Source organism: Etheostoma cragini, chromosome 4, assembly GCF_013103735.1.
Source record: "Etheostoma cragini isolate CJK2018 chromosome 4, CSU_Ecrag_1.0, whole genome shotgun sequence".
Lineage (NCBI taxonomy): Eukaryota > Metazoa > Chordata > Actinopteri > Perciformes > Percidae > Etheostoma > Etheostoma cragini.
The window spans coordinates 15,744,512-15,771,253 of NC_048410.1; the positions used below are offsets into that span (position 1 = coordinate 15,744,512).

Consider the following 26,742-nt stretch of genomic DNA (forward strand, 5'->3'; position numbering starts at 1 on the left):
AATACAAACCCAAGATGCAACACAACGGAACGTTTGTTCTGCCAGAGTACTAATACACCTGAGAAATGAGACACACTCAATGTTATGCAGTGAATCGATTCAATACAACAACTCGCGTAGAGAGGAGGTCGGGGTGGTTGAACTTTCCCCCAGGAAATGTGTGTTCCTTAGGAGTTTTCTAATCCAAAACACCATCTTTTTTCTGATTTTAAATAGTCGTTTTGGTGCCTATTCTCAACTTTCGTTGCAGCCAAACGCTCGAATTTTGTGGACTAAATTTGAACGTAATGTTCCGCAAAAACGACAATAACTGAATCACCAACTACCACTGATGCAGTACAACTGAGGTCTGTTACCCTGATCACAAAGCTCTGTAGCACCTTATACAACTAGAAACTGCAGCTCAGCCTCATGTAGTGCTGTCACTCCCCAATGGGAGTTGAGTGCAGATTTGAGTTGCACGTGCGACACTTTGAGACGAGTGAAAGTGTTAGTTGCACATGCGTCACTTTGCAACAAGTAGCATACAAGAATCTATCTTCTCATACTACTCTAACTAGTCAAATCTCTACTCAACTTACATTGAGGATTGACAAGCTCGTAGCTAGCCTGCGTCGTGTGACCACCCGCCATCATGTAACCAGCCGGCAGTCTCCTAATTTCGTAGGATATCATACGTTTTGGTGTCCATACATTTTTGTACCACATCCAGCTAGACTATCTGTCCAATCTGAGTTTTCTGTTGCACGACTTTTAAACGTACACATGTTCCACCAAAACCTATTTTGCATTGACACTGCATCTTTTCTCCGGTGCTTGGCACTGCCCAAGACGATTGTGTTTGGTATAAAGAAATGACAAAAACAGAGCACGTTTTCCTCCCATCCCAGAATGTGGAGTAGCCAGACTTTCCTCCAGCGTGCTTTGGTGGAGGGTCTATCATACTGACCCGTTCATTAGAATGCGTTGAGGTGTGTGTGTGTGTGTGTTCGTGTGTGTGTATTTTAGGCAGGGAGCAGGATGTGTTAATGTCGTCCAACATGCCCTTTAATGTTACTTGTTACACTTAGTGCTGAGCTCAACAAAATGGAACCATTGTGTACTGTTCCAAATCTTGTTCAATATGACCATTTTTTTAATATGTATTAAGTACTGGTCGAAATGCACACTGCATACAAACATCCCTTTTTCTTTTCACTTAGAATACCTTGCTAGTAAATTTTATGTTGAAAACCCCAGCCAAATGGACAGGTTTATCCTGAATTCCATTATGAAGACCTCTTGGAAGGTCCTCATGATGCAGTTCTCTCAAGTCTATTATGAGGATTACACACCTGTCAATCAATAAAAACCATATTCAGGACAGGATTCTGTATTCAAAGATTGTTGTGTCTTCAAGCAAACACTTCACCAATGCTCACAGCTAGTATTAAACCAAGAAAATGTGATGTTATTCCATGACATTCCAAGAAATTCCATTTCAACAAGGCCACTAACACAATTTATTAATTTAAACCAAATCATTTAAAAACAAGCTTGTTCAGAACACTGATATAATCAAAGTTTTTTGCTTTTTTTAGCCTTTCTGTCCCCGTTTCTGAAAAATTGTTTAAAGCAGCTTTAATTAATTGGGCGGTCATAATGTTGTTATCTAGATTCATAACCACGGCAACAAGCATTAACATGGGATTACTAACTTTTTGAATTATAACCTTCTTCTTGAACTTCTCACTTCAAATTATTAAACAAAAATATGTGTATTAAAAATATATGTGTATTAAAAATCTTTTCCCCATGAGTTCTACCTTTTGTGTTTATATTTTGTGTTAAAACCGCCAACACACCCCTCACTGTGTCTTATGTCATGGATTATTCCTTACTTACACAACTTTATACCACTTAGGAGTAACTATATTACATTAGACAATCTTAGCTTGTGGCAATGCAAGCCTGTTAGGTGAACAAATTCCCCCAGTGGACCAAACATTATCATGTGCAGGCATGTGTTGAAGATATAGCTTGCTTCAGCAAATGCCTCATACTCGGCAGAAAATGTAATTAAAATGACCAAAGGGGTTACAAAATAGCATGAGCCAAGTAAAACTGTTTTTTGTTTCTGGCACCTATGAGAACAAACTGTCTGATGTGTTTTGATTAACATGTCATTTACATTCTGTGACTCAGAGATCATATAAACACAACTGCAGTTTCATTTTTGTGAAGGGGTTAAAACAAAGGTGTGTTGAGAATTTTGGCAGCTCCTCATTAAAAGTGAGTAAAACCTAAATAACAACCACACTCCAGTTGACAGCATCTATTTCCTCTCATCATAATACAGGTAAAAGACCCTGATTTCCCCCCTCATTATTTAGTTTTTCATCAATACTTTTCTGTCTTATTTTCAGCACTGAAAAAAGACCTCTTGTAAGGGAATTGCAGCTGATTTTTATTGACACTTTTTAAAGGTTACATTCTTAAAATAAATGTAGCCTACTATTCACAAATCACAGTTCAAGACATATTGTATATGTAATCAAACATAATATTGACTTAGCTTCAGTCCTTATGCAAAAGTGAGATTATGCATCACAAATGGTTTGAAAACACTCTATGGGACATTCTTTTTAAAGCTGATTGCAGCTTGACCAATTTTGCATGAACTATTGCTTGAAACACAAAAACATGTTTTTCCATAGAGTGAAACCAACCAGGATACTTTCACTCTGAATCCACTCTATCCTTAGCTACGTTGGAGCTTGAGATAATAGAAGTAGCGTTATTATGTGTAACTGCTGTTCTCTACAGGCTTTGCTCCTAAAAAGGGAACACATAGACCCTTGTGCACACAACTAAAGGTTAATGGCTCTCTTGAGTTACATGTGCATATAAAAACAAATTATATCATGCTATAATGTATGTGTTTTGTTCATACACAATAGGGGCTATTAACAACAACAAAGAAATTAAATCAACCCATAAACCAAATAGCTTGCAATGCCAATGTATGATTTCTTTTCTGCTTATATGAGCAATCCAACCTGCAGGAACATACTAACAACCACAACACTGTCACACTGACAAGCCCACCTCCATGGTGGTACACACACACACACACACACACACACACACACACACACACACACACACACACACACACACACACACACACACAAACACACAGAGCCGAGCATCTGTGAGGGATCAAGTGCAACACCTTCACTGAGTCTAAATTAAAATTAGAACCTTTTTAGATGAAACCTGAAACTATATACTGAGCAAAAAAAAAGAATGACAGGGCAAAGGTAACACTGTAATCTGTTCAAAATGACAGAGCATTCTTTTCTGGCAGTTAGTGTGGGTGCGTACTGGGTAGACAGTGATGTGCAGCTGTCGGCTTGGCTGAGCCATAGCATGGGTTAAACAAAACCACCACTGAGCTGTCAATAAAGCTTTGACAAATACCAAAGAAAATAGCCAACTCTGTCTGTCTGTTTTTCTCTCCAACTCACACACGCATGCATACATAGCCACAAATCTGTAATTTTCACAAAGGAGGGTAGAATGAACCATTCTCGAATCTACTCACAGTTGTCCTACGACATGGATAGAATTGAGCTGGTTGGTAAAATTGGCCTTTCCTCCATTGCTTCTCAGTTGCCTTGCATGTCCAGCAGCAGCATCTCTGATTAAATAAGCACAAAACCTCCTTGCAGTTACCATTAAGATGAGTAGCTCATCATTTTCCTCTTTCAAATGAACGCATGTGCATAGACTACAGCGCTATCTGGATGTGATTCTAGTGAAGAATTTTTAGGCTTTCAATTTGTTCTTGCCAATCAAGTCCACCTGTGTATTTCTTTGGTAGCCAGATTGTTTTAGTCTTAAAAAAAGAAATGTCCCAAATTGTAATGGAAACCGGACTAAAACAAACTAAGATGGAGCCAAACTAATGTAATGACCAACTCCACCACAGTAGTTGTGAAACCACATACAGTATATTATAATAATTTTTAAATCTTACTAGTAAGAAACATGTTTTACATCATTGTATTGTCTTAAAAAAACATTTAAAAAATTATCAATCATAAATAGATGGGCAGGATTTAAGTGTGCCACATTTCTTAAACATACATTTGCATCTGAGAGCTGCCACAGTTTCGATGCCATCAATCCTTGCACAGCAACAACTGTTACAGTTTACTGGATCAGTAAGCAGAAATGAACATATATCATTGTTACAGTATGATTTTATTTATCATAACTTAACGGAAAGGTAAACAACAATAAGTAAACAATTCAATAGAAGAATAGTCAATGCATTTCCAATATTTGATACAACGTAACATGACTAACTCCAATGAATTTGAACAGTAGTCTATAAATCAGAGCGAGAGTTAGTGAGGCATGTAAATCTTCTGTAAATATCTGACTCACCATTCATCCACCTTGCCAAAGTACTAAAATAACTTTGATGAGAATGAGCTATTAACTTTGTCAGCATATAAGGTTGACTGTTGCTAGCAGTCATGTGGAAGGAGATTTTGCAGTAATTACCAAAGATAATCTCCAGCTCTATCCACGTTTTTGGACACCTAAATGATGTGGTAGGACAGGGTACATCCTTTTCAGTCCAATGAAATAGACTCTGTGTTCCCTGACTGGATCGGTTTGTGTGGAGGGATTAATCCAGTGAGCATTGCAATGCTTTGTTTTCACATTCATTGCATGTTCTATGTTTACCACTTTACCCTGTGTGGCTTTTGGCCATGCCATGGTTTAAGGAGCATAGAGAGAGGGGGTAAAAGAGCAAACATAGTGTATGCCCTATTTGCTACCTTCAGAAAGCTTCAAAAGAAGCAATGAAACAGTCAAGTTTTTTGTGTCAAAATGAGTCTAAATCAGAAACAGTGATACTTCAATACCGCTCTGCCCTTCCCCAATATGAATGACAAAGTGGCAAGAGAAATTGTGTGGGTGATGCAAGTTTCATTTAATGGTTGCAGGAGTTTAGAACAGCCAATTGGGCAGCAACAATATGATATTACAACAGACAGTAGGCCTGGCCCTTCTCCAAATTGGGGTCTTGTGCGTGCACCGGTGCACAGTAACTGTGTGGCTTATGGTGCAATGTTTTCATCCTACTTGGTAAACAATAATATTAGATTGGGGGGGTTAGTTGAGCATGGGGGATTTAATGTGGCATAGTTCATAGTTTATAATTTCCTTTTTGGAGCTAAGCTACTATAACCTGCTGCACAGCTCTCCAGTTATCTTGACATAGATCGCAAAGGCAATATATTTTCATCTCGTACCTTTTGGTCCTACCTAGCCAAATCAAAGATCACCAGCTTAGTGTTTACATTTCACAGACACATTCATCAGTCTCAGCTGCTGCAAAGCCTTGTCTCAGGGCACAGTTGTATTATAGATGAAGCACACAGAAACTACTGTTTGTTCTGTCCATTTATCTGCTACCCTGCAGCCTGAGCAATAGACCTCTCTCACGACTGACATTATTATCCAAATTCAGCACCTTGAATACTGAACCATGCATGTGAATTATTGCCCATCATAGAGGTGACCCATTCTTTCAGAGTAGCACGGAAATGTAATTTGGAAACCGCATAGTTTGACAAATGAATCAACTCTCTCCCTCGTGTCAGATACTTTACTGACTTTGGCGTATGCCTCAGGCAAATTTTACTAAATAACAGTGCCTTGCTCATTATCTGTTTTCAGCTCACTTTCTAATTCAGGTGTTCTCTTCTAGGGGGTTACTTGATTAGATCGCAGTAGGTTGTAATCCAACATGAATGATTGAATGAACTTGAAGAAAGATAAAATGAAAACCATTGGAGAGAATTTAAGTAAATATTGATTTTTAGGCTGTTATTATTTTATAGGTTAGTGTTACTAGGGAATCAAGACAGGAGGATTTTTATTATTCAATCAAACCACTTTCAGTAACAGATTTTATTTTAACACATTTGGACACTAGCAGGGCGATTGTCACTTCCCTTCGAGGTCAAAAACTCAAATTTATCAGGAATGATGCAAATTCACTGATTCAGCTGAAGAAAAACTTGTTGGTCACTTGCATGCATTAAATGTTTTCCCTATTTTAATAATTTTAAATATTCTGTCTGCAATTGCAGAATAACTAACAGCTAAGGCAAATTACACCAAAATACCTTATTGTGAGGGGCATTTACACTAACGTACTGTTTAAAACTTAATGACAATCTATTTTATTTGTTTTTAATAACATACTTCTGTTTGTAATGAAAGAATGAGTGAAACCAAGGCTATCTAGACCCTTTTCTTGATAAAAATTATAACGTACTGTATTTATTAAAGTGTTAAATCTATAGACTACAAACAATAGCAATATGTATTTGACTACTCGGACAATTCTTTAAAACACCTTTTTGAGATAAGAAACAAAAAATTGAAGTAGTTAAAATAAATTATTTTTCACAGCACACATTTTTATTTGTCATAGAAGAAAATGTTTCTAATGACATTAGCAATGGTTCTGTAAGTCATGACTGTGTGACAGTGAGCCAGCATGCACGCTACCAGGACTCTAAGCTGGAGCAGCTGTATGAACTTCAGCCATCATTTATTTTATTTACAAATGCACATATGTGTTCTCTGTGAAAAAAGACCTACAGTAAATTACTTATGCAATCTAACATTTAAGTAAAATCCTTTACAGTTCTGGATTTCTTTTTACGTCTTGAAAAACCTGAGAAACTGGAAGTAAAAGGACAACAGATTCAAGTTACAGGACAGATGTTGTAACCACATGGTCACCATTATGCAGTTCAACACCATGCAGGCTTTTTATGCCGTTTAGTACAAATGCGGTATCATTGCCAACTCGTCTCAGTCAGAATAAAGTTGCAAAATATCCAAAGGAATGCAGAAACAGTGAGTTAAACGCTGGAGGAAAGAAGCTTCCTCTGAACCTGCTGGAACGGGTGCAGAGAGACCTGAGATGCCTCCCAAAGGGGAGTAGGGTGAATAGGCTGTGGTTAGGCTGAGAACAGCCTTTGATGATGCTGCGCACCTTACACAAGCATTGCTTGCCCTGGATAGTCTCGATGGAGGGGAGTGAGGAACCGTTGATGCGTTGGGGAACTTTCACCACCCTCTGTAGTGCTTTCGGGTCACGGGCAGAGCAGTTGCCATAACAAACTGTGACACAATAGGTGAGGATGCTCTCAGTGGTGCAGCTGTAGAAGCTCACCCGGATCTGCGTAGACGGGTGGACCTTCTTGAGTTTCCTCATAAAGACAAGACGCTGGTGAGCCTTCTTGATCAGGGTGGAGGTGTTGAGGATCCAAGAGAGGTCCTCAGATATGTAAAGGGGCGTTGATGCCCCTATTCAGGTTTGCCCTGGATGAGTTATGCTTGAGCGTCATTTGATCTGAATGCAATGTCACATGCCTTCAGCAAGAGTCTGACCTGTTCATGCATGGCTTCTGATTAGGGAAAGTGGTAATCCGTTTTAGGTTGGTGACACTGTAGATATGAGAGTTGATACAGTCCAGAAGTGAGGAGGCATAATGAGTCAAGGTCAGTGTGGGAGTCATGGGTGGCCGGTCAGAGTGAGCTCCCTCTGGTCACACTTTGACCATTCTTACTGTTGGTTTCACACATTTGATCAGTGCATTTTTTTTTTATTCTTTATTTCTTACCACAACCAGAAGACAAATTAGTTTAAAAGAAGCTGGAGGCAGGTCAGCAGGTCAAGTCAGCAGGTTTTCACGCCACCTTTTGGTATCACCTCATCTCACTTGGAACCTCGACTGAAGTGGTACTAAAAAAAGTATCTGTTAGCAGGTACCAGGGACTATTTTTCGTAATGGAAAGCCAAAAAAGGTGAGTAGAGTTGAGGCATGTCGAGTAGATACCATGCAGTGGAAAACCACCATAACACAACAGGTTTAACAATGTGGGTCAGAGATTAGGGGCCTGCCAAGATCAAAATAATAAATAAATTAGCACTTTTGGCACAAGGTGTGACAAGCTTTGAAATGTCTCCACTTAGTTTCTATTTAAGGTTATAATCATGACATTGTGGAATACAAAAAGAGGTCATACTGGTTGAGAATTTGTCCCACTTGCCACCAGGGAGGGCAGGAAGTGAGAGTATGGAAGAAAGTTATTGTCCTGATTACTGACTTCTCACTTTGATTCGTTTGTCTTTGTGAACTCATGACAAGACTTATTGCAAATCTCTATAAATAGACGTTACATATATAAGGTTTCACATTTAGCGTGTCCACACACTTAAGGTGACTTTATTTTTCTTTGATTAAAGTAGGTCACAAATGAACAATAGCGATTGTTGAACGCCCTTGCTTACGTTTGTATTTCAGGTGCATTATTTACATGCTGAAGTAGTTACACTGCCTTTATATAATGTAATTAATAGTGGGTTAATTGTTATTATTTAGTAGCATATATATTCCTATGCATTGTGTCTGGTGTTTACAATGTTATTTATTTCTTTGCAGAACCACACACAAACACACAGCCATAGCAGAGCTACCCATAACCATGTTTGTAGACTACTTTTGCTTGTTTGTAATGAAGCATCAACAGAGAGAAGTTGTTTCCGTCCGTGTGTTAACAGACACACCTGGGGTGAAGTTGGAAACCAAAATCAGTTTTAAATACAGTCCTAATCTAGTCCTAACAAGTTTCAAATCATTTCACTGGAGTTGCCGTTATAATTTGCTGCGTAACTCTAAAAGTATGGGGAACTTCTTGATTAATGTCTGTTTAGTAATTCATATTTTATCCTTTATTTTCTTTCCAGAAGCCATATTTGAGCACACACACATTTACACGTAGATTCCTTGAAATCTTAAGGGGAAGATTAAAAAAGAGAAAGTGGATCTGTGAATTCTTAGTGTGAATTCGCACAGAATCACAATTGAATTTATATCATGTTACTCAGTCAGAATCTTATTGACCTGGACTCCTAGTCTCTGTCACAATAATCATATATGTGATGTTTTAGATCTATTGGCGGGCATTAATTTAAAATGTAGGCAATGGCATAAAGAGCCTTTTTCCATGTTCACTGAAGTTTCTCAGCTTGCACTCTAACAAATGGTTGTCATTCGCATCGCTACTTTTACTTTTATACTTTAAGTAAATTTCCAAGCCTGTTCTTTGTTATTTTACTTGTAGAGTAAAGAAGTTAAATCAGTACTTCTACTTTTACCAGAGTATTTTTAACACAAGTATTTGTACTTATACTTGAGTACGGGAAGTGAATACTTTTGCCATCTCTGCTTATGATACGTTTGGTTTGATATGAATGGCATAGGGGCAGAGAAAATATTATAAAAAAATACTCCTAAGGACTAAACTCTCAAATGTCTTAATCCCACTTACAAGCACTGCTACAAAGGTGGTTCTTATCAGGTTGTTGATGCAAATGAACCTTCAATAAGTATAAATTACATCCAGCACTTTTAAATAGCCCAAAAGAGGCATACTTGTATTTGCCTTGATTTTATTGTAGGCGTCAAAAAGGATGGCATCCTGTTAAATGCAGACAATCTGCATCGCAAATTGAAACTGACCATAAAGGATTTAAACGACACACAAAGGGCTGACGCATGCTGCTAAATCAGAATCCGAATCAGAAAAGCTCAGTTGACAGGTAGTTTTTTTACACATACAAGGAATCTGTATTGGTGTTGTAGGTGCATGTCACACATTCTCTAAAATAAGAAAATAGGAAAATCAAGAATTAGACTAAAAACAATATACGTATAAATATATAGACACAGTATGCATTAAGAATAAGAAAATAAAAATAAAAACTATATAATATATATATATATATATATATATATATATATATACACATACTTATACATATAAAAATATGGGGAGATTTACAGCAATGTTTGCAATAAAGATAACAAGTCTCCTCCCTTTAATGAATGATCACTCATATCAAATAGATACAAAAACAAGGTAAAGCCTATTTTCCACTAGGTACTTTGCCATAAGACCATTGGACTGATATTTCTCTTATTTTAGATATTAAAAATCTCTTTGTTTAGATGTTAGAAAAGTAAGTGACACCTACTAAAAACAAATGTTTTAGCTTGGGATGTAAGTAGCTTTACTAATATATTGCACAGTATATTTGGCCTTCTGGGAAACCATTTTCTACACTGTCTTACATTTTTACTTTGAAAGAAGCTTATGCTTTAGTGATGATGAGCCTTACATGTAGGGAAGAGAAACAGACTGGATCAATACAAATAGGTTTACAGCTCGCTGCTGTATGGATGATATAATCTGAGATGCATTAAGTCTGGCAACTCATTTGTAAGGGTCTTTTAAAGAAAGCTAAAATCAAATGTTGTGTCAATGTTAATCATCAGTCATGGTAATGGTGATTTTAAATCTGGACCCCATAAGGCTGCATTCACACACTGCAAATGTTTTGGCTCTTATCAAGATAAAAAAAAAACTTAGATTTATAAGCGTTAGATAATTTATCTTGTTTTAAGAGTAAATCTCTTGTTGTGTTCAACTTTACACTATAATCTTAAATCAAGCAAGCTTGCCAAGTGAAATTATCTTGCTGCATGGACAGATAATTTCACTTGTTTTGAGTACATTTTACCTCAGTGTTTTAATCTTATTTTTAGACACCCCTTTTTTGCATTGCATCAAATCTTGTGCCATCATTTGAAAGTAGGTAGTGCGTTTAGGCTGGGAACCACATGAGACGCCAAAAAATAAACAAAATTAAAACGGAATCAACTTTAGAAGCTGATTTGGTGTGAATAAAACCCTAACTGCATTCAGAGTTTTATCATAAGGCAAATTTTTTTGGGAATATTAGCAACATGAATATGGTCAACAACAATGTCAAAAAACAGCTCGTATTACTGTAATTCTTAAGTATATCAAAACTAACATTGTCTTTACTAATTGATGTGTTTTGACTGATGCAAATGAATAGATTATTTTCAAACTAATGAGTGAATAATTAGTTATAATAAAATATGCTAACAAGTTCTGATTTATTAACTGATTTCTCCATACCGGCTTCATCAGTTTTCACTGCATGCCAGGCTTTATTTTAATGATGCTGTCTGTCGCAATCAGTGTCACGCCATTCCTGTAGAGAAAAAAAGTTAATTATGAAACTGTTCCATGCTCTGTTGACGCTGCTTCTATCTTACACAATTCAGCATACAGTATCATAATAAGGCAGTGATGCAGAGGGGGCACTCTTCACAGATATTACAAGTCCAGGGGTGATCCAGCTAAAGGAATTACTATAGAATTACTTCACGTAAGTGCTCTTCAATACAGAATGAATCAAAGTAAGTTAAGTGCATCATGAGCTCATGCAGTTATGGTTTTGCACCGAGATGCATTTTAGTACATTCACTGTACAGAAGTGGAATTCCATATGTGAAGATGATATCTCAACGTGAGGAAATTATGAACCCAGAGGGCACAATGTTTAATAGAGCAAGATGCAAGAAAGAAGCTCCTGCATTGACAATACTGTGAATGTCAAAATGGTGCAATGAGAAGCAGCGAACACAACTCAAGCCGCACATGAGCGGAAATTAATTATACTTTGCAGAGTTAACACCATCTATAGATACAGTGATATCATATAGAAAAGCAATTAGCAGATTTTGATCTACCGGTGTAGCTGTCACATAGGCCTATGTGTGCTAAAGTATGTATATAAGTATGTATGGCATAACCAGGCAGCATGGGTTGAGACAGGATCACCAACTCATGAAAGCTGTGGAAGATTTGGCATCCTATTCCCCTGATGCAATTGTCATCATCCTGAAGATGAAAAAGGACAGAAATGCTTAGTTTTAGCTAAGCTAGCTACAACATCAGAAGAGCTTTTTTTGGTATCACTACAGCAAGCTTAAACACAAAAACAAATCCATAAAAAAGCAAATGAGGACAGTGATATTCAATGTTGTAGTGGTGCTTGTTCAAGAACAATAAAACTCATAGTAGTCATAGACGTGACTGGACAGATTTTTTTTTTTGTGTGGAGTCTTTTGTTTTATATCCATAAATAACTGAGACCACATTGTGTTTGAAGTCAGATACATGCAAAACATGTTAACAGTGGGCCATACCATTGTACTTCCGAATGTGGTCTCCCTCAGTAGCTAATTAAAAATACATCTTTTTGATCTCATAACAGCCCTGCTGTCAGGGTAAACAAAGCAAGCGACAATGACACAATTTTGGATTTTTGCATTTCAATAGAAGATACAAATTTAATAAAGGTCTATTTTTAACTGTTTTTAAACACATCTTTAGGTACGATTTTTATTAAAACTATCACACTCTATGAACCTTATAATGACTGTCTAATACTAAAAATGTATATTTTGTTCTTAAACAGTGAGTGATGAGATTAGAGAGTGAAGCGTTAAGCGAGAAAACATTTATTATCAACAATTTAAAAAATGAAAGTTATTCTACAAGACTTCAAGACTACTGCCCTGTTTGCTCATTCAGTCACCTAGCTAACTGCCCTGTCTGTCTGACAGATTAGTGATAAGAAACAAGAAATATGAAATACAATTTGGGATTTGGGGATATTTTGTGTGAATCAAAAACAGATTGTCAACATTTAATAAAAAAAGCTGGAATTGAATAAAAATGACTTGCAATAGATTAAACCATAGACGGTTAAAGAAGATTAGACACCTGGATCTGTAGTTTCCATGTTGCAGTCAAGGACGCTCACAGTACGTCACACCAACACGTCACAATGCAAATGACGAGTTAAACTTCCACGTTATTTCTAAATATTTAATATATACACTACCGGTCAAAAGTTTGGGGTCACTTACAAATTTCAATTCCACTCCATTATAGACAGGATACCAGCTGATCTGGGTGGGTGGCTGATCTTTAATGCAATATCTACATTTCCCATTATCAGCAACCATTCATCCAATGTTCCAAATGCTCATTTCGTTTACTAATCTGATATTATTTTAAAAAAACTAAGAAAACATTAAAAAACCCTTTTGCAATTATGTAAGCACATAATGTAATCTGGAAACTGCTGCCCTGGTTAAAAAAAAAAAACAAGGCCACTGATCTCAGCTGGGATTCTGTCTATAATGGAGTCCAGTGGAAATTTGTGAGTGACCCCAAACTTTTGACCGGTAGTGTATGTTCCGACGTTACGTTACCGCAGCATTCTGGCTCAGACCATGGATAAACCAGTTGATATTAACTATGATATTAACCGTTCGACCGTCATCGGCATGGTGGCACATCCGTGGCTGCTAGCGTCAAGTAACCATGGAGACATCATGTGTCAGCTAAAACTGTTACTTAGCTAGCTAGTTAGCTAATTGCTTGCACATTTATTGGGGATGAGATATGCTTCAAACGCCTTGGGGTAACGTTAATGTAAAGAGTTACTGAAAACACACTTTATCTGGGTAAACTCGCACCATAATGTTTCGGAATAATTTTCAGGTAAGTTTATTTGAAAGCCACGCTCTTGGTAGAGATATGCAGCTTCTTGGCTAAAATGAGCTTTAGCTCGATATAGCAGCATGACATTACGTTGGCTGAAGCAAATTGTAGCTAATGAACTAATCCTGTTTCTCGCAGGGTGGATCTGTGGTTGAGATCTTTAGTGGACAAGGAAAAGACCCCGTAGCAAAATGGAAACTTTTCGGAGGTCCATCATCCATACATAAGGTGAGTTTTCAGAACTGTTATTAGCCATAGCCTACTGTAAGGTGAATTACTCGCCCTCACTATTGCACATTAATCAATTACAGTTTATGTTACCACAGAGCCAGGACAACAACATATCAACAGTGCAGTCCAATAAAAAACACAGTCGGAATGATTACCGCATGAATTCATCTTGGGGGTTTATAACTGCACCAAAACAGAACTTTAGTCTGTAAACTTCCACTATAGCAGGCTCGTTACCTACACACGTTTCCAAGTGTGACATCGTTACGTTACAGCCGTAAATCAGATGCAAAATTAGGGATGCCAGCACACTATAAAAATTGTATGAGATGTGTTTTAAACTCTGGAAATGAAGAAAAGTACAAACTCATTTTATCAGTAAAAAAAGTAAACTTGTGTTTAATTTCTTAACTTTATGTAATATTTTTATTGAAGATGCCAGGAACTCTTCATAATAGAGCTGTTGTTGTCACATAGCCTTTCTGGTTGCATTGGTAGGTTACACAATAATGGTTATCATAATAACTTAGCAATGCCTTAGAATTAGCAAGGCCTCTTGTGTATTATTTCTTTTTCCCATAGGAGTACAGTAAAGAAGTCAAGGGATTTGTTTACTGTCTGGAGGGTAGCAGCCAGACAGTCAAGATGCAAATGCCAGAGAATGGAAAAATGTCTCGTAAGTCACCACACTTGCACTTGTATAAATTATATTTTCTTATGCATGTTGTAATTCACTAATTTCCCTTCTGGGTCTTTCTTAGTTGGACTTCTTCAAAGATTCTTGGTCCTTCAAGTGAATATTCCCCAGTGTAAAGATTTTTCTATTGAGCTTGTGTAAGTATAGCAAATTTTAATTATTAATTTATTTTTTACCGGGCAACTCATTTAGAAAATCTTTTGTGAGACCATGTGCTGTTGTAGATCTCACTACATCTTTAATTCGGTTGTTGAGAAAGAACTTTTATTACTGTTAGTGTGGTCTATATCCTCAATGTTCCACATCAAGCATTGATCCATTGCTGACGGAATATCCACCTGATTTTACTAGATTAGACCAGATATCCGTTGCCTTGGGCTTCCTTTGTGTTAGCATTTTAAACTCTGGTCGATTTAAAAGGACTATGGTTAACCTTTTCTCAGATCTCTTCATTGTAAATCCAGACAGCTAGACTATCTGTCCAATCTGAGTTTTCTGTTGCATGACTAAAACAACTTTTGAACATACACATAACATGTTCCTACAACAAGCACTTCCCAAGGCTATTTTGCAGTGGCGCTGTTGCTCTGTACGGTGTGATTGGTTTAAAGAAATGACAATGACAATGAAAAACCAGAGCACGTTTTTCTCCGATCCCGGAATGCTGTGTGGACTAGCCAGATCCTCCTCCATAGCGCCAGAGGAGGTTATGGCAGAGCGAGACTACTGTTAGTGTGGATCTTTGATAGAGTTAATTAACACTTTGTTACATAAGAGAACACTTTACTTAAAGGGGTGTGCACAAGACTGACATGACACCACTTTACTTGAGGTCAAAGGAATTAATTATGACACTGTTATAAAAGCATTTGACAGTGTAATCAAACAGACATCTTTCTGACAAGTCCAACATGTTACACTTTACTTGAGGTCAAGGAAAATAATCAATGACTATTATGACCATTATAATGGTCTCATGACAGCCAATTTAAAAACCAACCTCCAATGACAGTTTAATGTAATGTTAACACATACAGCTAAATAGTTCCTTCAAAGCTATAGTGCGTAGTTTCTATTGCCCCTAAAAGGAATTCTAAGTAATGACAACAACACTGTCCACATGACGCAAGCCTTTGATGGTCATGCACCACCACCACCCCTCCCCCACTAGTTGCTAGTAGCTAAAGGTGAAAACGGTGGTTTAAAAACAACAGGGACCCGTCAGAAGAGGTCTTACTCATCTCCAAAGCTGACTGTTGCTGTTGCTTTTTCTCAGCGGTGACGTATAATGCATCACTCGAGCTTCTGGACGTAAAAGTTGCTGGACGGCACCATTTTGTAAACATAGCCATGCTGAGAAATACAGAGAGAGTTTTGTGAAGCTGATTAATTAGTCTTAATTAGCTTTTCATCAACTCATTTGTCAATGGCTTGAATGTAACGGATGTTCATTAATATAAAATAGTTGCGCACTACAGGTTAAAGTTTGATAAATAGGCATGCTATGACATATTTATGACGGTGGTTATGTTGTCTTGGTTAATATCAAGTTATCATAACAAAGACATTTACAGGTTATACTGTCTTGCATAATGTCAAAGATTGTTGTCCTGGCCAATGTCAAGTTGTCATAAAACAAACGTCTCAAACTATTCAAACTTTGCTTTAAAAATGTCGTAATTTACCTAATGACAAGACTTATTTGTTCATGACGTGTCATATTTGAAATATTAAAAGCAGCTTGTTAACATCTAGTATGAGAAGCCCTTGAGCACCTGAACAATGTTTTATATGGCAAATGACTTATGTACTGTACTTCATGATTAAGATATTATGAAACTACTTGCTACAAAGGCTTTTACCTTAACAGTCACAGTAAATGTTACAAGGTGATATACAAAAAATAAGTCAAATAAAATGATCAATAAAACACAGTTCGTACAATAAAGACCCCACAGAAGTTTATATTGAAAGGGGCTGTACACAATGTTCAGAAGATTAGTGGTCTGGCATTGCCTCCTCACAGCTCTAACAGACTGTTACTCAACTCTTAAAATACAGATACTTTACCACAGCCCTCAGCAACAGACACTGACGTGTTTGGCACTCACATGCACATGCAGCCAGATCAGCTATCAAAAGAAATTATAGAGCAGTGCAGATTACACTCAGGAGTGTGACTTTATTCTCATACGCCATTACTCCGCCATATTTTTACATAGCAAATAGTTGTTTACTGCTACATTACAGTAATGTTCTGAATATCTAGTACAGCCCTAGTCCAAGTCTTTTATTGTGCTCAAAACGCTTTGTGAATTCACTGCATGGAAAATTGAATGTATTACAGACTCAAGCTGTGGTACAGTATAGATGTTCTTGTTACATTTCTGTTATGTCATGGGAGCCATATAGAAAAACAAAACTAGGAGGACGCACCGTCAAAAGGTAAAACAATTTCTCAAAGATACGTAAGTGCTTTTTTCTGTGGAAATACTGCTGGTGTGCTGTTGTTCTTCCATTAGTATGTGTCATGACAGCTGATTTCACATCACTAGATTAAAGTGAAAACACCTTTTAAGAGCTTACCTTAGAGACCAATAAAGCTTGTGGCTCTCTCAGACTAGGTCTTCTTTATGATGCCATGATGCTGGGGAGAATTCATGTTCTGGTGTCTGTTATTCACAGGACAACTGATTTAGAGCACCTGAAAAGAAGACTTCACTTATCAACAGTACATAAAGAGTTGTCCGCCACACTTTTGCATGCAAAGATACCTTTTGTAGGATTGAAACGCAGTATTGTGAGTATACTAACTCATCCTTGACATATTCTTTTAGTATTTGTTTTGTATCGTTGGTATTCCTATCTTAAAGTAGGTATTGAGTCGCATCTTTAAGTGATTCTTTTAAATCATGTTATTTCTGTTGTTGCAGTGGTCTACTTTGTGCATCGACCTTGTATCATTCACCAGTGAACTGTTCAAAGGGTTTTTGACACTGGATGGCATCACTTTGTTTGCTACATGTAAAGTCCGCAGAATCTTCACCATGAAAACAGAGCCTTCAGGAATGTCAGATGATGGTAATGATTATTGTCACAACAGAGTTTTATCAATTCACCTTAAAGTCCTCTCCATAAGAGATACTAGCTAAGCATTGGAGTAAGTCAGTGGCCTTCACTTTGAGTAGATTTGTTCTGAGTTTAAATGAAAGTCTGTGTATGTGTGTGTATGTGTGGAACACTTGGCTGAGAGATCAGTGGTGTTTTTTGTTGGACTCTAAAATGCCTCAGCAGAGCCAACAGCTGTACTCAGCGCTGGCTGCTCGGTGCACACCACTATTTGCCAGTAAAGACAGCTTGTCATTTGTGTTTTTCTGTTGATCAAAGTGTTACCTTTGTTGCGTTGATGATTTGTCATGATGTTGATGTGTTGATGATGTGATACTGTGTGTTTTGGTTTATTCAATGATTAGGCTAAATCTGAAATAGTCTTCTTTTTTAAAATCTAGATATGTTTCTTCGTGGAGCTGGTCTCATGGACTTGATCCCCCGCAGTTGCCATTTCCCAGCAGACGTGAACCATGTCACTCAGGTGTTGAACATGGAGAATTTGCGGAAGGCAGATACCAGGGCTGGACAGTTGAGCTCTGACTTTGGTAGGTGAGAGCAAATCACAGGCGTGTGAATCGATCAATAAACAGTGGTGAAAATAAATACATTTACTTGAGCGCTATACTTAAATGCAATTTTGTGTTACTTTATAATTCTACTTCTAAATTTTAGAGGCAAATATTGCACGTTTTACTTAACTACATTTATTTACAGTATTTTAGCCATAATCTACCAGTGAATTGGTCATTATACTGCACATAAAGAAGCATCATGGTGTAATTGTTCCATATAGAGCATTTGTTTTCCCACTAAGAGACTCTGATGATAACAGATTTGTTTTCTTCACATTGAATTCCTGTGGTCCTCATTATTGTGTTCTTTTCCAACTCACCTGTACTCAGAGAGCTGCAATTATGTCCTCATATACAAAGACATGCACCAGTAATCCAGTTCGGTCGCCTCTGTGGCCTTTTTTATCAGCGCTTATTTATTTGTTCTGACAGCTGTCTAAGTCATGTTGAGTCAACCGGTAATGCCCATAGCAGAGAGAAGTAACCAGACACAAGGAGTAGCTTTTCATAATTAGCATCTGCATTATTAACATAGCATTCTTAATCATATTTAAAACGATTGCTATTGAAGTAGGCATCCAATTTAACTGTGATGAAGTTGCTTGATGAATATTGTTGCTTCAGTATCCAATCCGTCAGAAATTGTTAAAAGTAAGCTACAGCAGTTTTTATCATGCAGCAGTAAACAACATGTGATGACATTATAGACCAAAAGACGTTCTGTTTCAAGGTCAATACATTTTCACAGACCAAAATCACCACCCAAAATATTTTTGAATCTATGAGCTATTATAATTAAAATCTATGAGCTATTAAAATAAATGTTTTATTCTGTAATACTACCACATTCTTTTATGATTTGAAGTGCACTGAAATTTACTCAGTCCAATCCCTGGGTCATTTTCTGAGTGTTGAAATTGCTGCATCAAAGGAGTGTGACTTCTTTTTCACTCTCAATACATCCAACTCAGCTCTGTCTGTATCACCTTGACTATTCTCTGCGCTTTGTGGAATGAAAGTGTCTGCTCTCTGCTCTAATGAGGATCCGACAGAAAGTGTGTTTTTCTGTCATCATCAGCAGAGGTGGTCCTAATGAGCCCTAGTGCACGGTTAATTTGGGGCCCTATCATGAATTTCTCCGCAGCCTATTATTTATCCTTGATGATATGGAGCAGATTAATAGATTAAAGAAAAACACTAAATCAATCAGTTCAACAGTAGAATCTAATATGCAGTCCTTCCAGGATTTTATGGAGTTTTTTGAAATTGTTGTGGCCCAAAACGCCTGATGTTGCAGGAGCCTTGGTAAAAAAATTGCGATGAAAGTTGTTTTGTTTGTTGTGATGAAGTTGCGGGAGAGAGAGAAAGTTGAAAAAGTTACCGTCCTGCCATCCTGTATACATTTTAACATCAATGTACGCTGTAACCTATTTCACTCTAATGCCGCTGAAGTGGCTGCTGTTTCAATCGTGTCGCCACTCTGCAGTGGGCGGGGCTGCTGAGTGTCACTCAAACAATTAGTGAATAGACACATACCTTGATCAGTTATTGACCTAATGTTTTTAATATACATTGTTTGGTTTCACATTTCTGCTCAAACAGTCCAGTATTATATTATCAACTTTACTATGCTTTAAGCCAAATGGCATGTTTATGAATGTAAGCAACCATTGCTTGCAAACCATTATTCATTGTGTTTGAAAGTAATACCAAATAATGCAAAACATTTTTATTTAATAACATTTTTAATTATGGTGATTCCATGTTTTTTGGCCCCCTAACATTATTAATGTCAACTGTCAAAAATAAAGTCAACATGCTGAAACTGTACGGCCTCAGACAAAACAGCCTCCGAGCATAACATCAAATTAAGATGTTTTATCTGAAACCGTTTTATCCTGAGACCCAAGGCAGTTTTATCTAAAATCTGACGGTTTTACCTGACACCTGACGCCTTTGCATCTGCTGTCTGAGACCTGACTCAGATGCCTGAGGATGTCCTAAAATGTACACCGTATGTGAAGTAACTATCGTTACAATTTTGTATCATGGGACCTCTGGTGTTTCCCACCACTAGTCAAAACAATGAAAATGGCTTAACCAATATGCTTAATTATGGCCAAATTGTTACGGGGATAGTCAGCGGTGGTGTCTATAAGATATAGATATTAAATGTTCATCTGCAGTAGCAGTGATTAATAAATTATTTTAGGGATGGGTACCGAAACCCAATGAGCAATTATGCTGTTGCAGCGATCGTATTTTTCTCCGTATTTTGCTAGAAAACAAACTGATAATCTATTATAAACGATATAGAAGACACGTTATTAATGATAGAGATGATCTGATTCTGACAAATAATCAAATTTGCATTCCTGTGCTTGCCAACCCTTTTAAGTTACTTGCCTCTCCCTGCTGTTCTCCTAGTTTCAATGCAGCCGATTTTTCCATGATGAAATATCAAAACCTACCCATCCACTTTACTTATTTAGAAACAGCCTTGCTTCACTGCTGTTTGTGATTGTTTTTCTTCTAAATTGCATAGGCCTACTTGTTTCACACATTCATTTGTGTCTGAACAGGTGACAGAGATGAGCAGACAGACACAAACAGTGTAGTGTGCCGTTCATCTGCATGTAGCCTATACTCTTCAAGTGTTGCTAAGCTTGTGTATTTAAACGGTTGAAATGGGTGGCGGCAAAAACAACAACACCATCCACCGTGTATTGAAGAAGTCAATCAGCTGATTGATAAGCAATAGCGGAGGTCAAAATCTATGTTGCACAAATGTAGGTTGAAAGGGCAATGGCCAATGGGGAAACAACATCACACTCATTCCAACCAATGGTGGAACTTCATCACTCAGTGACAGAGGGACGGAGTTTGAGATTGTAGGGCTGGTCCGACAGTCCAGCCAAAAAGTAACTTTGAAAGGGCTTTGTGACCAGCATCTTCTCACTGATTTGATAGAATGCGGGTCTAAGACCTATAAACTGAACTCGCTATAAACCTGCATTTAAAAAATAACGCATAACCTCGGGAAGTTGCAGTGGCTAATTGATCATTAACATGACTGACAGAAAATGCTTTAAAAATTCAGTCCTATTTGTCAGTTAGTTGAGGTGCAAGGATTTAGTAACTAGTCTCCATTTAGATAATGTATGAGCATTACAAATGTCAGAAAATAAAATCTTATCCAAACAACAAAGATCAATAATAGTCAAATTATAATGGGGAATTTCTTTGCAGTTCCAGATCAGTCTACTACTGCCAGTTATCGACGATCTAGGCCACAGGGTGTTTTACACACATCCTCAGGCTTCAGGGTATCAGGGCCATCCCCCCAAACTGGAAGAAGAAGCAATGCAGCCTCAGATGGAAGGGAAGGAAGTGTACTCTTTATCTCTAATACGGTAATATCATGAATTCCATAATAATATATATCCCTATATGCATTACCACAAGTACAAAATAGAATATGTTGTCTTTGAACTTGTTTTTCTTCTTCGGCTTTTCCCCGCAGGGATCTCCGTCCAGTAGAATGAACCAGAAAATGACTGCAGAAAGCGAGAGGATTGCCAAACTGAGTGAGAATTTATCACATGGAGAACCTTCCCACATTCTTCTTGAGGGTAGATTTAAAATCCCTTTTTATCTTGTTTTTTCATTCTTTATTTGTTTGTGTCTTTGTATACTGACTAACGTACATGAACAGTATGATGATTACTTTAAATTCAATGATGAAAGGCTTTGTAGAAAAATTTTAACAAAGCAGTCTGTCAAGAGTGTATTTTTGTACAATGTACTGTAAATATCTGTGTCCAAATTATTGTTTGTGGTACATGGGCTTGCCAGGCTAACCATCCTCTGGTTATCTGGGTAAATATGGAAGCTACTACTCTACCTCTACCCCAAGGAGAAGCAGCCAAAAGGGAAGCAGATAATGGGAACGAAGAACTAAAGAAATTATAGTCTAAGTTGTAATGTTAACCCAGAAGTAGGATGCTGTGGTAGAGCCGTTATATTAAAAAGCAGATTACTCTGTCTTTTTTTAAAAGTCCATCCATCCATCCATCCATCTTCGTCCGCTTATCCGGTATCGGGTCGGGGGGGCAGCAGCTCCAGTAGGGGACCCCAAACTTCCCTTTCCCGAGCCACATTAACCAGCTCCGACTGGGGGATCCCGAGGCGTTCCCAGGCCAGGTTGAAGATATAATCCCTCCACCTAGTCCTGGGTCTTCCCCGAGGCCTCCTCCCAGCTGGACGTGCCTGGAAAACCAACCTAGGGAGGCGCCCAGGAGGCATCCTCACCAGATGCCCAAACCAACTCAATTGGCTCCTTTCGACGCGAAGGAGCAGCGGCTTTAGTCCAAAGCTCCTCTCGGACGACTGAGCTTCTCACCCTATCTCTAAGGGAGACGCCAGCCACCCTTCTGAGGAAACCCATTTCGGCCGCTTGTACCCTGGATCTCGTTCTTTCGGTCATGACCCATTGGTTAGGTTAAGGCAAATGGAGCAAGACAGGTAGCTGGCAGGGAGGCATATATAAGGCACATGTATGACAATTGGCAAAGAGAGTGAGTCAGTGGACCAGTATATATGTATATATTAAGTGACTGTTAGGCAGGAATAAGGAGCACAAAATGTGAAATAGAATCTGCTGAACCCAGGACAGAAATATTTTGGGAAAAATTTCCAGAGAAATATAGTACCTATTTTTAATGCTTAAATTCTGGCACAAGTGCTCAGCAATCATAATGTAGTGACACTTTGCCATTTTTGCATTTGACAATGAGGAGCTAGAACATTTGCTAGTGAGTCTCGTCTGCTTTGACTAAGTACTTCCCAATATCTTGTGCCCTGGCTGAATGAGAATCTTTATAGATGAAAACCGTTCGGCTTCTTTCATTTTCTGGCATGTGTTGTGCACCAATGCAGATCAGGCTTATAGTTGCATGACTAAAGTGTACTGCATGCTGTAAAAGTGCACACTCTATTCCTCTCATTAGAGCCTTAAGAATGATGCCCTCATTATTCTTGTGCATTGCTAAAAGTATTACATGGGAACAAGCCCAGCTCTGACAGAGTATGTTCTTCCTGGCACCTAATAACAGCTGTTACATTTGGTAATATGCCATCCTTTGAGCATGATTGAATGCAAAAACCGATGATTAGAATTCCTTAATTTAGCTGAATATCATGTAGCTGGATGTATTCTCCCTGCACTGAATAAATGTAAGAAGCTCAGTTACTGAAATGCCTTCATTAATAGGGATTTTCATTGCATTTCAGTGCATTATCAATTCACAGATATGCAGTTGGCAAGCTATAATAACATTGTTTGGTTGACTGTTTTGTGTTATAAAGCTTTTTTTAATTTAGTACTGCATGTACTGTAGGAACACCATGTGGTTTACAGCCCCATCCCCCAAAAGACAGAGTGTTTGACAAGCCAGGATCTAAGAAGCTACGGGTCTACAGTGGTGGAAGAGAGAGGGTAGCATTGTCAGGTAAGCTGTGAACACTGCATCTTATATTCTCTGTGTATGTTGCAATACACAGTATGATTTGATGCATGTACCATGGTTTAATATGGCACGGTGTTTCACTCTGGTTAATTCTCTAGGTACAGCCTCTCCTGGCCAAAGAAAGAGAAGTAAAATCAAGGAGAAGTGCACGCCTCCACCCAGTAGGCAAGAGATCAAGCAACAACATCTGACCCTACCAGAAAATACAAAGCACCAAACAGCAGGTGAGGCTTACATCTGCTGCGAATAGACAGGGAGCATGACAGGAGGAAGCAGCAGCAGAAGAAAATGTGCACTTTCTGACTGAGTGATGGCTAAAAATGTCTAAAAAGACTGTGAAGGATGGCACAAAAGAGAATAATATGCATATTAAGGGATATTGGTGTCTACTTTGCATGTTCTGATTTTACCAAGTTGCTCCTTATACTTGAGAAAAATACCTACTTACACTCTTCATTTATAAATTAAATCACTTCAAAATATTGCATGAATTTTAATGAGCCTCATTTCATGCTGCATACACCATCGCTTTTTGTTCCCTTTTTTAATTTTGCATAGCCAACGTCAAGACCATTTGCAGGATTTTTGTAGGAGTACCTACTCCTACTCCAGCCCAAGAAATCCCCTCCCCCAACCACACACACACACACACACACACACACACACACACACACACACACACACACACACACACACACACATGCACACACACAGACACACACACATGCACACACACACACACACACACACACACTAGCATTGTCCTCACAAAATGAGTGCACTTGCTCTGAGAGCTCATTTATGGATTTCTCCACAGCAATACGCTCCTTTGCTGCAGCTCTGCCCACAGACAAAACGTAGTTAGTTCATTAATGGTAATGTGGCACATTAAATAAAAGTCAGAGGGACGTCTCTCGAGCCCAGGGTTTGCCACACAGTGGGCAATTAGAGAAAGTGATTATACTGTGGAGAGGTTCAAATGTGATCAGTCATTCAGATAGAGGTGTCTCTTTCTTTGAACTCAGGCCCATCAGAGTTTAAGAATGGCCTTGAATGGATGCATCTTTCATTTAAGGTTTTAAAAGATTGTACCCATATATTAAGGGACATAGTGTCAGATATTGTAACACTACTGTGATTATTATTATTTTTTTTACTTTAACAAAACTGGGAAGATTAAAACACAATGGAAGGAATATTTGCTTTGAAAATATGTTATTTTTAAGGATGCTTGGACAGAGCTGTCATTTAATTAGTGACAACTTTGCAGTAAACTGCTTTTCTCACTACTGATTATGTTGTTTATATTGTTAAATTCTCATTAAGGTATTAACATAGCAGGGCTATTAACACAACCTACAAAAATGTCAGTATGGAAGAAATTAATGTTCTCTTTTGGCATGTAATGAAATTCATTAAAATTTTGCATAGTGTTATTATGAATGATTATGTGCATAAAATCAATTTAAATTAGAATGGCATTAGTCACATGATGAACATATTAGAAAAAGATTTATTGCTCACTGTTTTAACCCCTTCTGTCTCGTTTTGGATTTTGTTTTATAATCTATTATTTAGATGAGAGTAGATGCGCTCCTGCCAAGGAAAGTTCAGGAGCTGCTCCCACACCAGCAGAGGATCTCTCCTGCTCGATCTGTCCAGGTTTGTCTTGTGACCTGCAGGTCCAAAGCAGCTGGGAGAATAATGAAGGGTCAGAGCCCCAGCTCACTCTGCAAGAGGAGGTGTTCACTTTCTCTTCCCAGCCACACTTACCCAAACGAGGGCAAGGCCAGGGTGACCAGGAGAAGATGGAGATGGGAGACAATCAGGTTCAGAGCAAAAGTGGGAGGCGGTATGAGGCCTTGCCTGAGGATGACTTTCTTGGCAGTGAAAGTGATGAGGTATGTCTGCTTTCAGGTAGAGACACATGCACACTATGCTTTAAATGCACACACATTTGAAGTGCATCTTATTTTATTTTGCTATGACATAAGATATATTTCACCTGACACTAATGACCATCTGTCTTAAATAAGCAAACTTGTGTTACATATACACTAACAATATGGACAAACACCAGCTTTTTAAAATAAGATTGGTCCATTTTAGGAATGTATTCTGATTTTTGTGCTCTAATTTAATCTCAATATTGTAGCAAAGATTCAGTGTATTATACTATCCCACAGCATGTCCAACATTTGAATTGATTTAGTTTAGTTTGATTAGTTGCTGTTTACTGCAGATTAAGAATACTTTAACTTTAAAGGTCAGAGGAGTTATTCATTATCAGATAATTGATTAATAGTTCTGAAGTTATAATAAAGAACAGTAGTTTTCGTTCTGCTGAGCAGGGAAATTAAATGGTTGTTTAATACAGTACGTACAGATGACTAACTTTAAAGGAATGCTAATCGTTCTTACTTATTTAAAACATTATTATAACATGTTTGATATTTTAGATTTAAGAACCTCACTGTGTTGCTGATTAGTTTAGTTTTAATATTTTTCTAAATGCGATTAAAGTAATGTAATCTATGCACCTTTGTTAAAGACAAAATCCACACTAACACACAATAACCTAAAAAAAGAGATACTTTAAATGTCTGTTGCATGCATTCAGTCATCAGTCAAGAGGAGAAATTCATCTCTAAAACATTAATAGTAAATGTCAGGTGTCATTAACTCAAGACTCACTGTTAACCACTGACGTTCTGTGCATGTGCATGTGTGCATGTATAGAGGCAAAACAGGTGTCAGTGTGAAAGAGGTTCTGTGTTCTGTATTCAGGTGACCTTTAACAACTGCAGGTACTATGCTTGCAGTTTGAGTTGTGATGTGTCTCTAGATTTTGCATTACTTTATTTACTGTTTAAAAAAAGAATAATTCACCTCTGCTGAATATTAACAACCTTTTAATTTTCCTTGGCTGCTATTTTACATTGGTTACAAGCCAAAAATAGCTTATTATTAGCGTATTATCAGCAGAGCCTACTGGTACTACTTCCCAAAACAAAACAAACAAAAAAAGAAGTACCTGTTTTGGCAAGGCAGGGAGAAATTGTATGATCAC

The 26,742-nt window shown here is 37.8% G+C and overlaps 1 protein-coding gene across 4 annotated transcripts in view; it reads left to right on the forward strand.

Annotated features, from left to right (window-relative positions):
* Positions 1–13,300: 13,300 nt before the first annotated feature.
* The window catches only part of cfap20dc (CFAP20 domain containing), a 32,607-nt gene continuing 19,165 nt past the window's right edge, over positions 13,301–26,742 (forward strand). The window contains exons 1-12 of one of the 4 annotated variants that reach the window (XM_034870131.1): positions 13,301–13,533; positions 13,672–13,761; positions 14,347–14,440; positions 14,526–14,598; positions 17,147–17,261; positions 17,395–17,542; positions 17,971–18,117; positions 21,394–21,557; positions 21,668–21,776; positions 23,544–23,654; positions 23,771–23,896; positions 25,251–25,573. In XM_034870131.1, coding sequence (XP_034726022.1) covers positions 13,513–13,533; positions 13,672–13,761; positions 14,347–14,440; positions 14,526–14,598; positions 17,147–17,261; positions 17,395–17,542; positions 17,971–18,117; positions 21,394–21,557; positions 21,668–21,776; positions 23,544–23,654; positions 23,771–23,896; positions 25,251–25,573 — 1,521 coding nt within the window. In that variant the 5' untranslated portion in view covers positions 13,301–13,512. Of the gene's footprint in view, positions 13,534–13,671; positions 13,762–14,346; positions 14,441–14,525; positions 14,599–17,146; positions 17,262–17,394; positions 17,543–17,970; positions 18,118–21,393; positions 21,558–21,667; positions 21,777–23,526; positions 23,655–23,770; positions 23,897–25,250; positions 25,574–26,742 lie in introns of those variants that run through there. The other 3 variants (XM_034870132.1, XM_034870133.1, XR_004656434.1) reach the window with 3 other exon arrangements.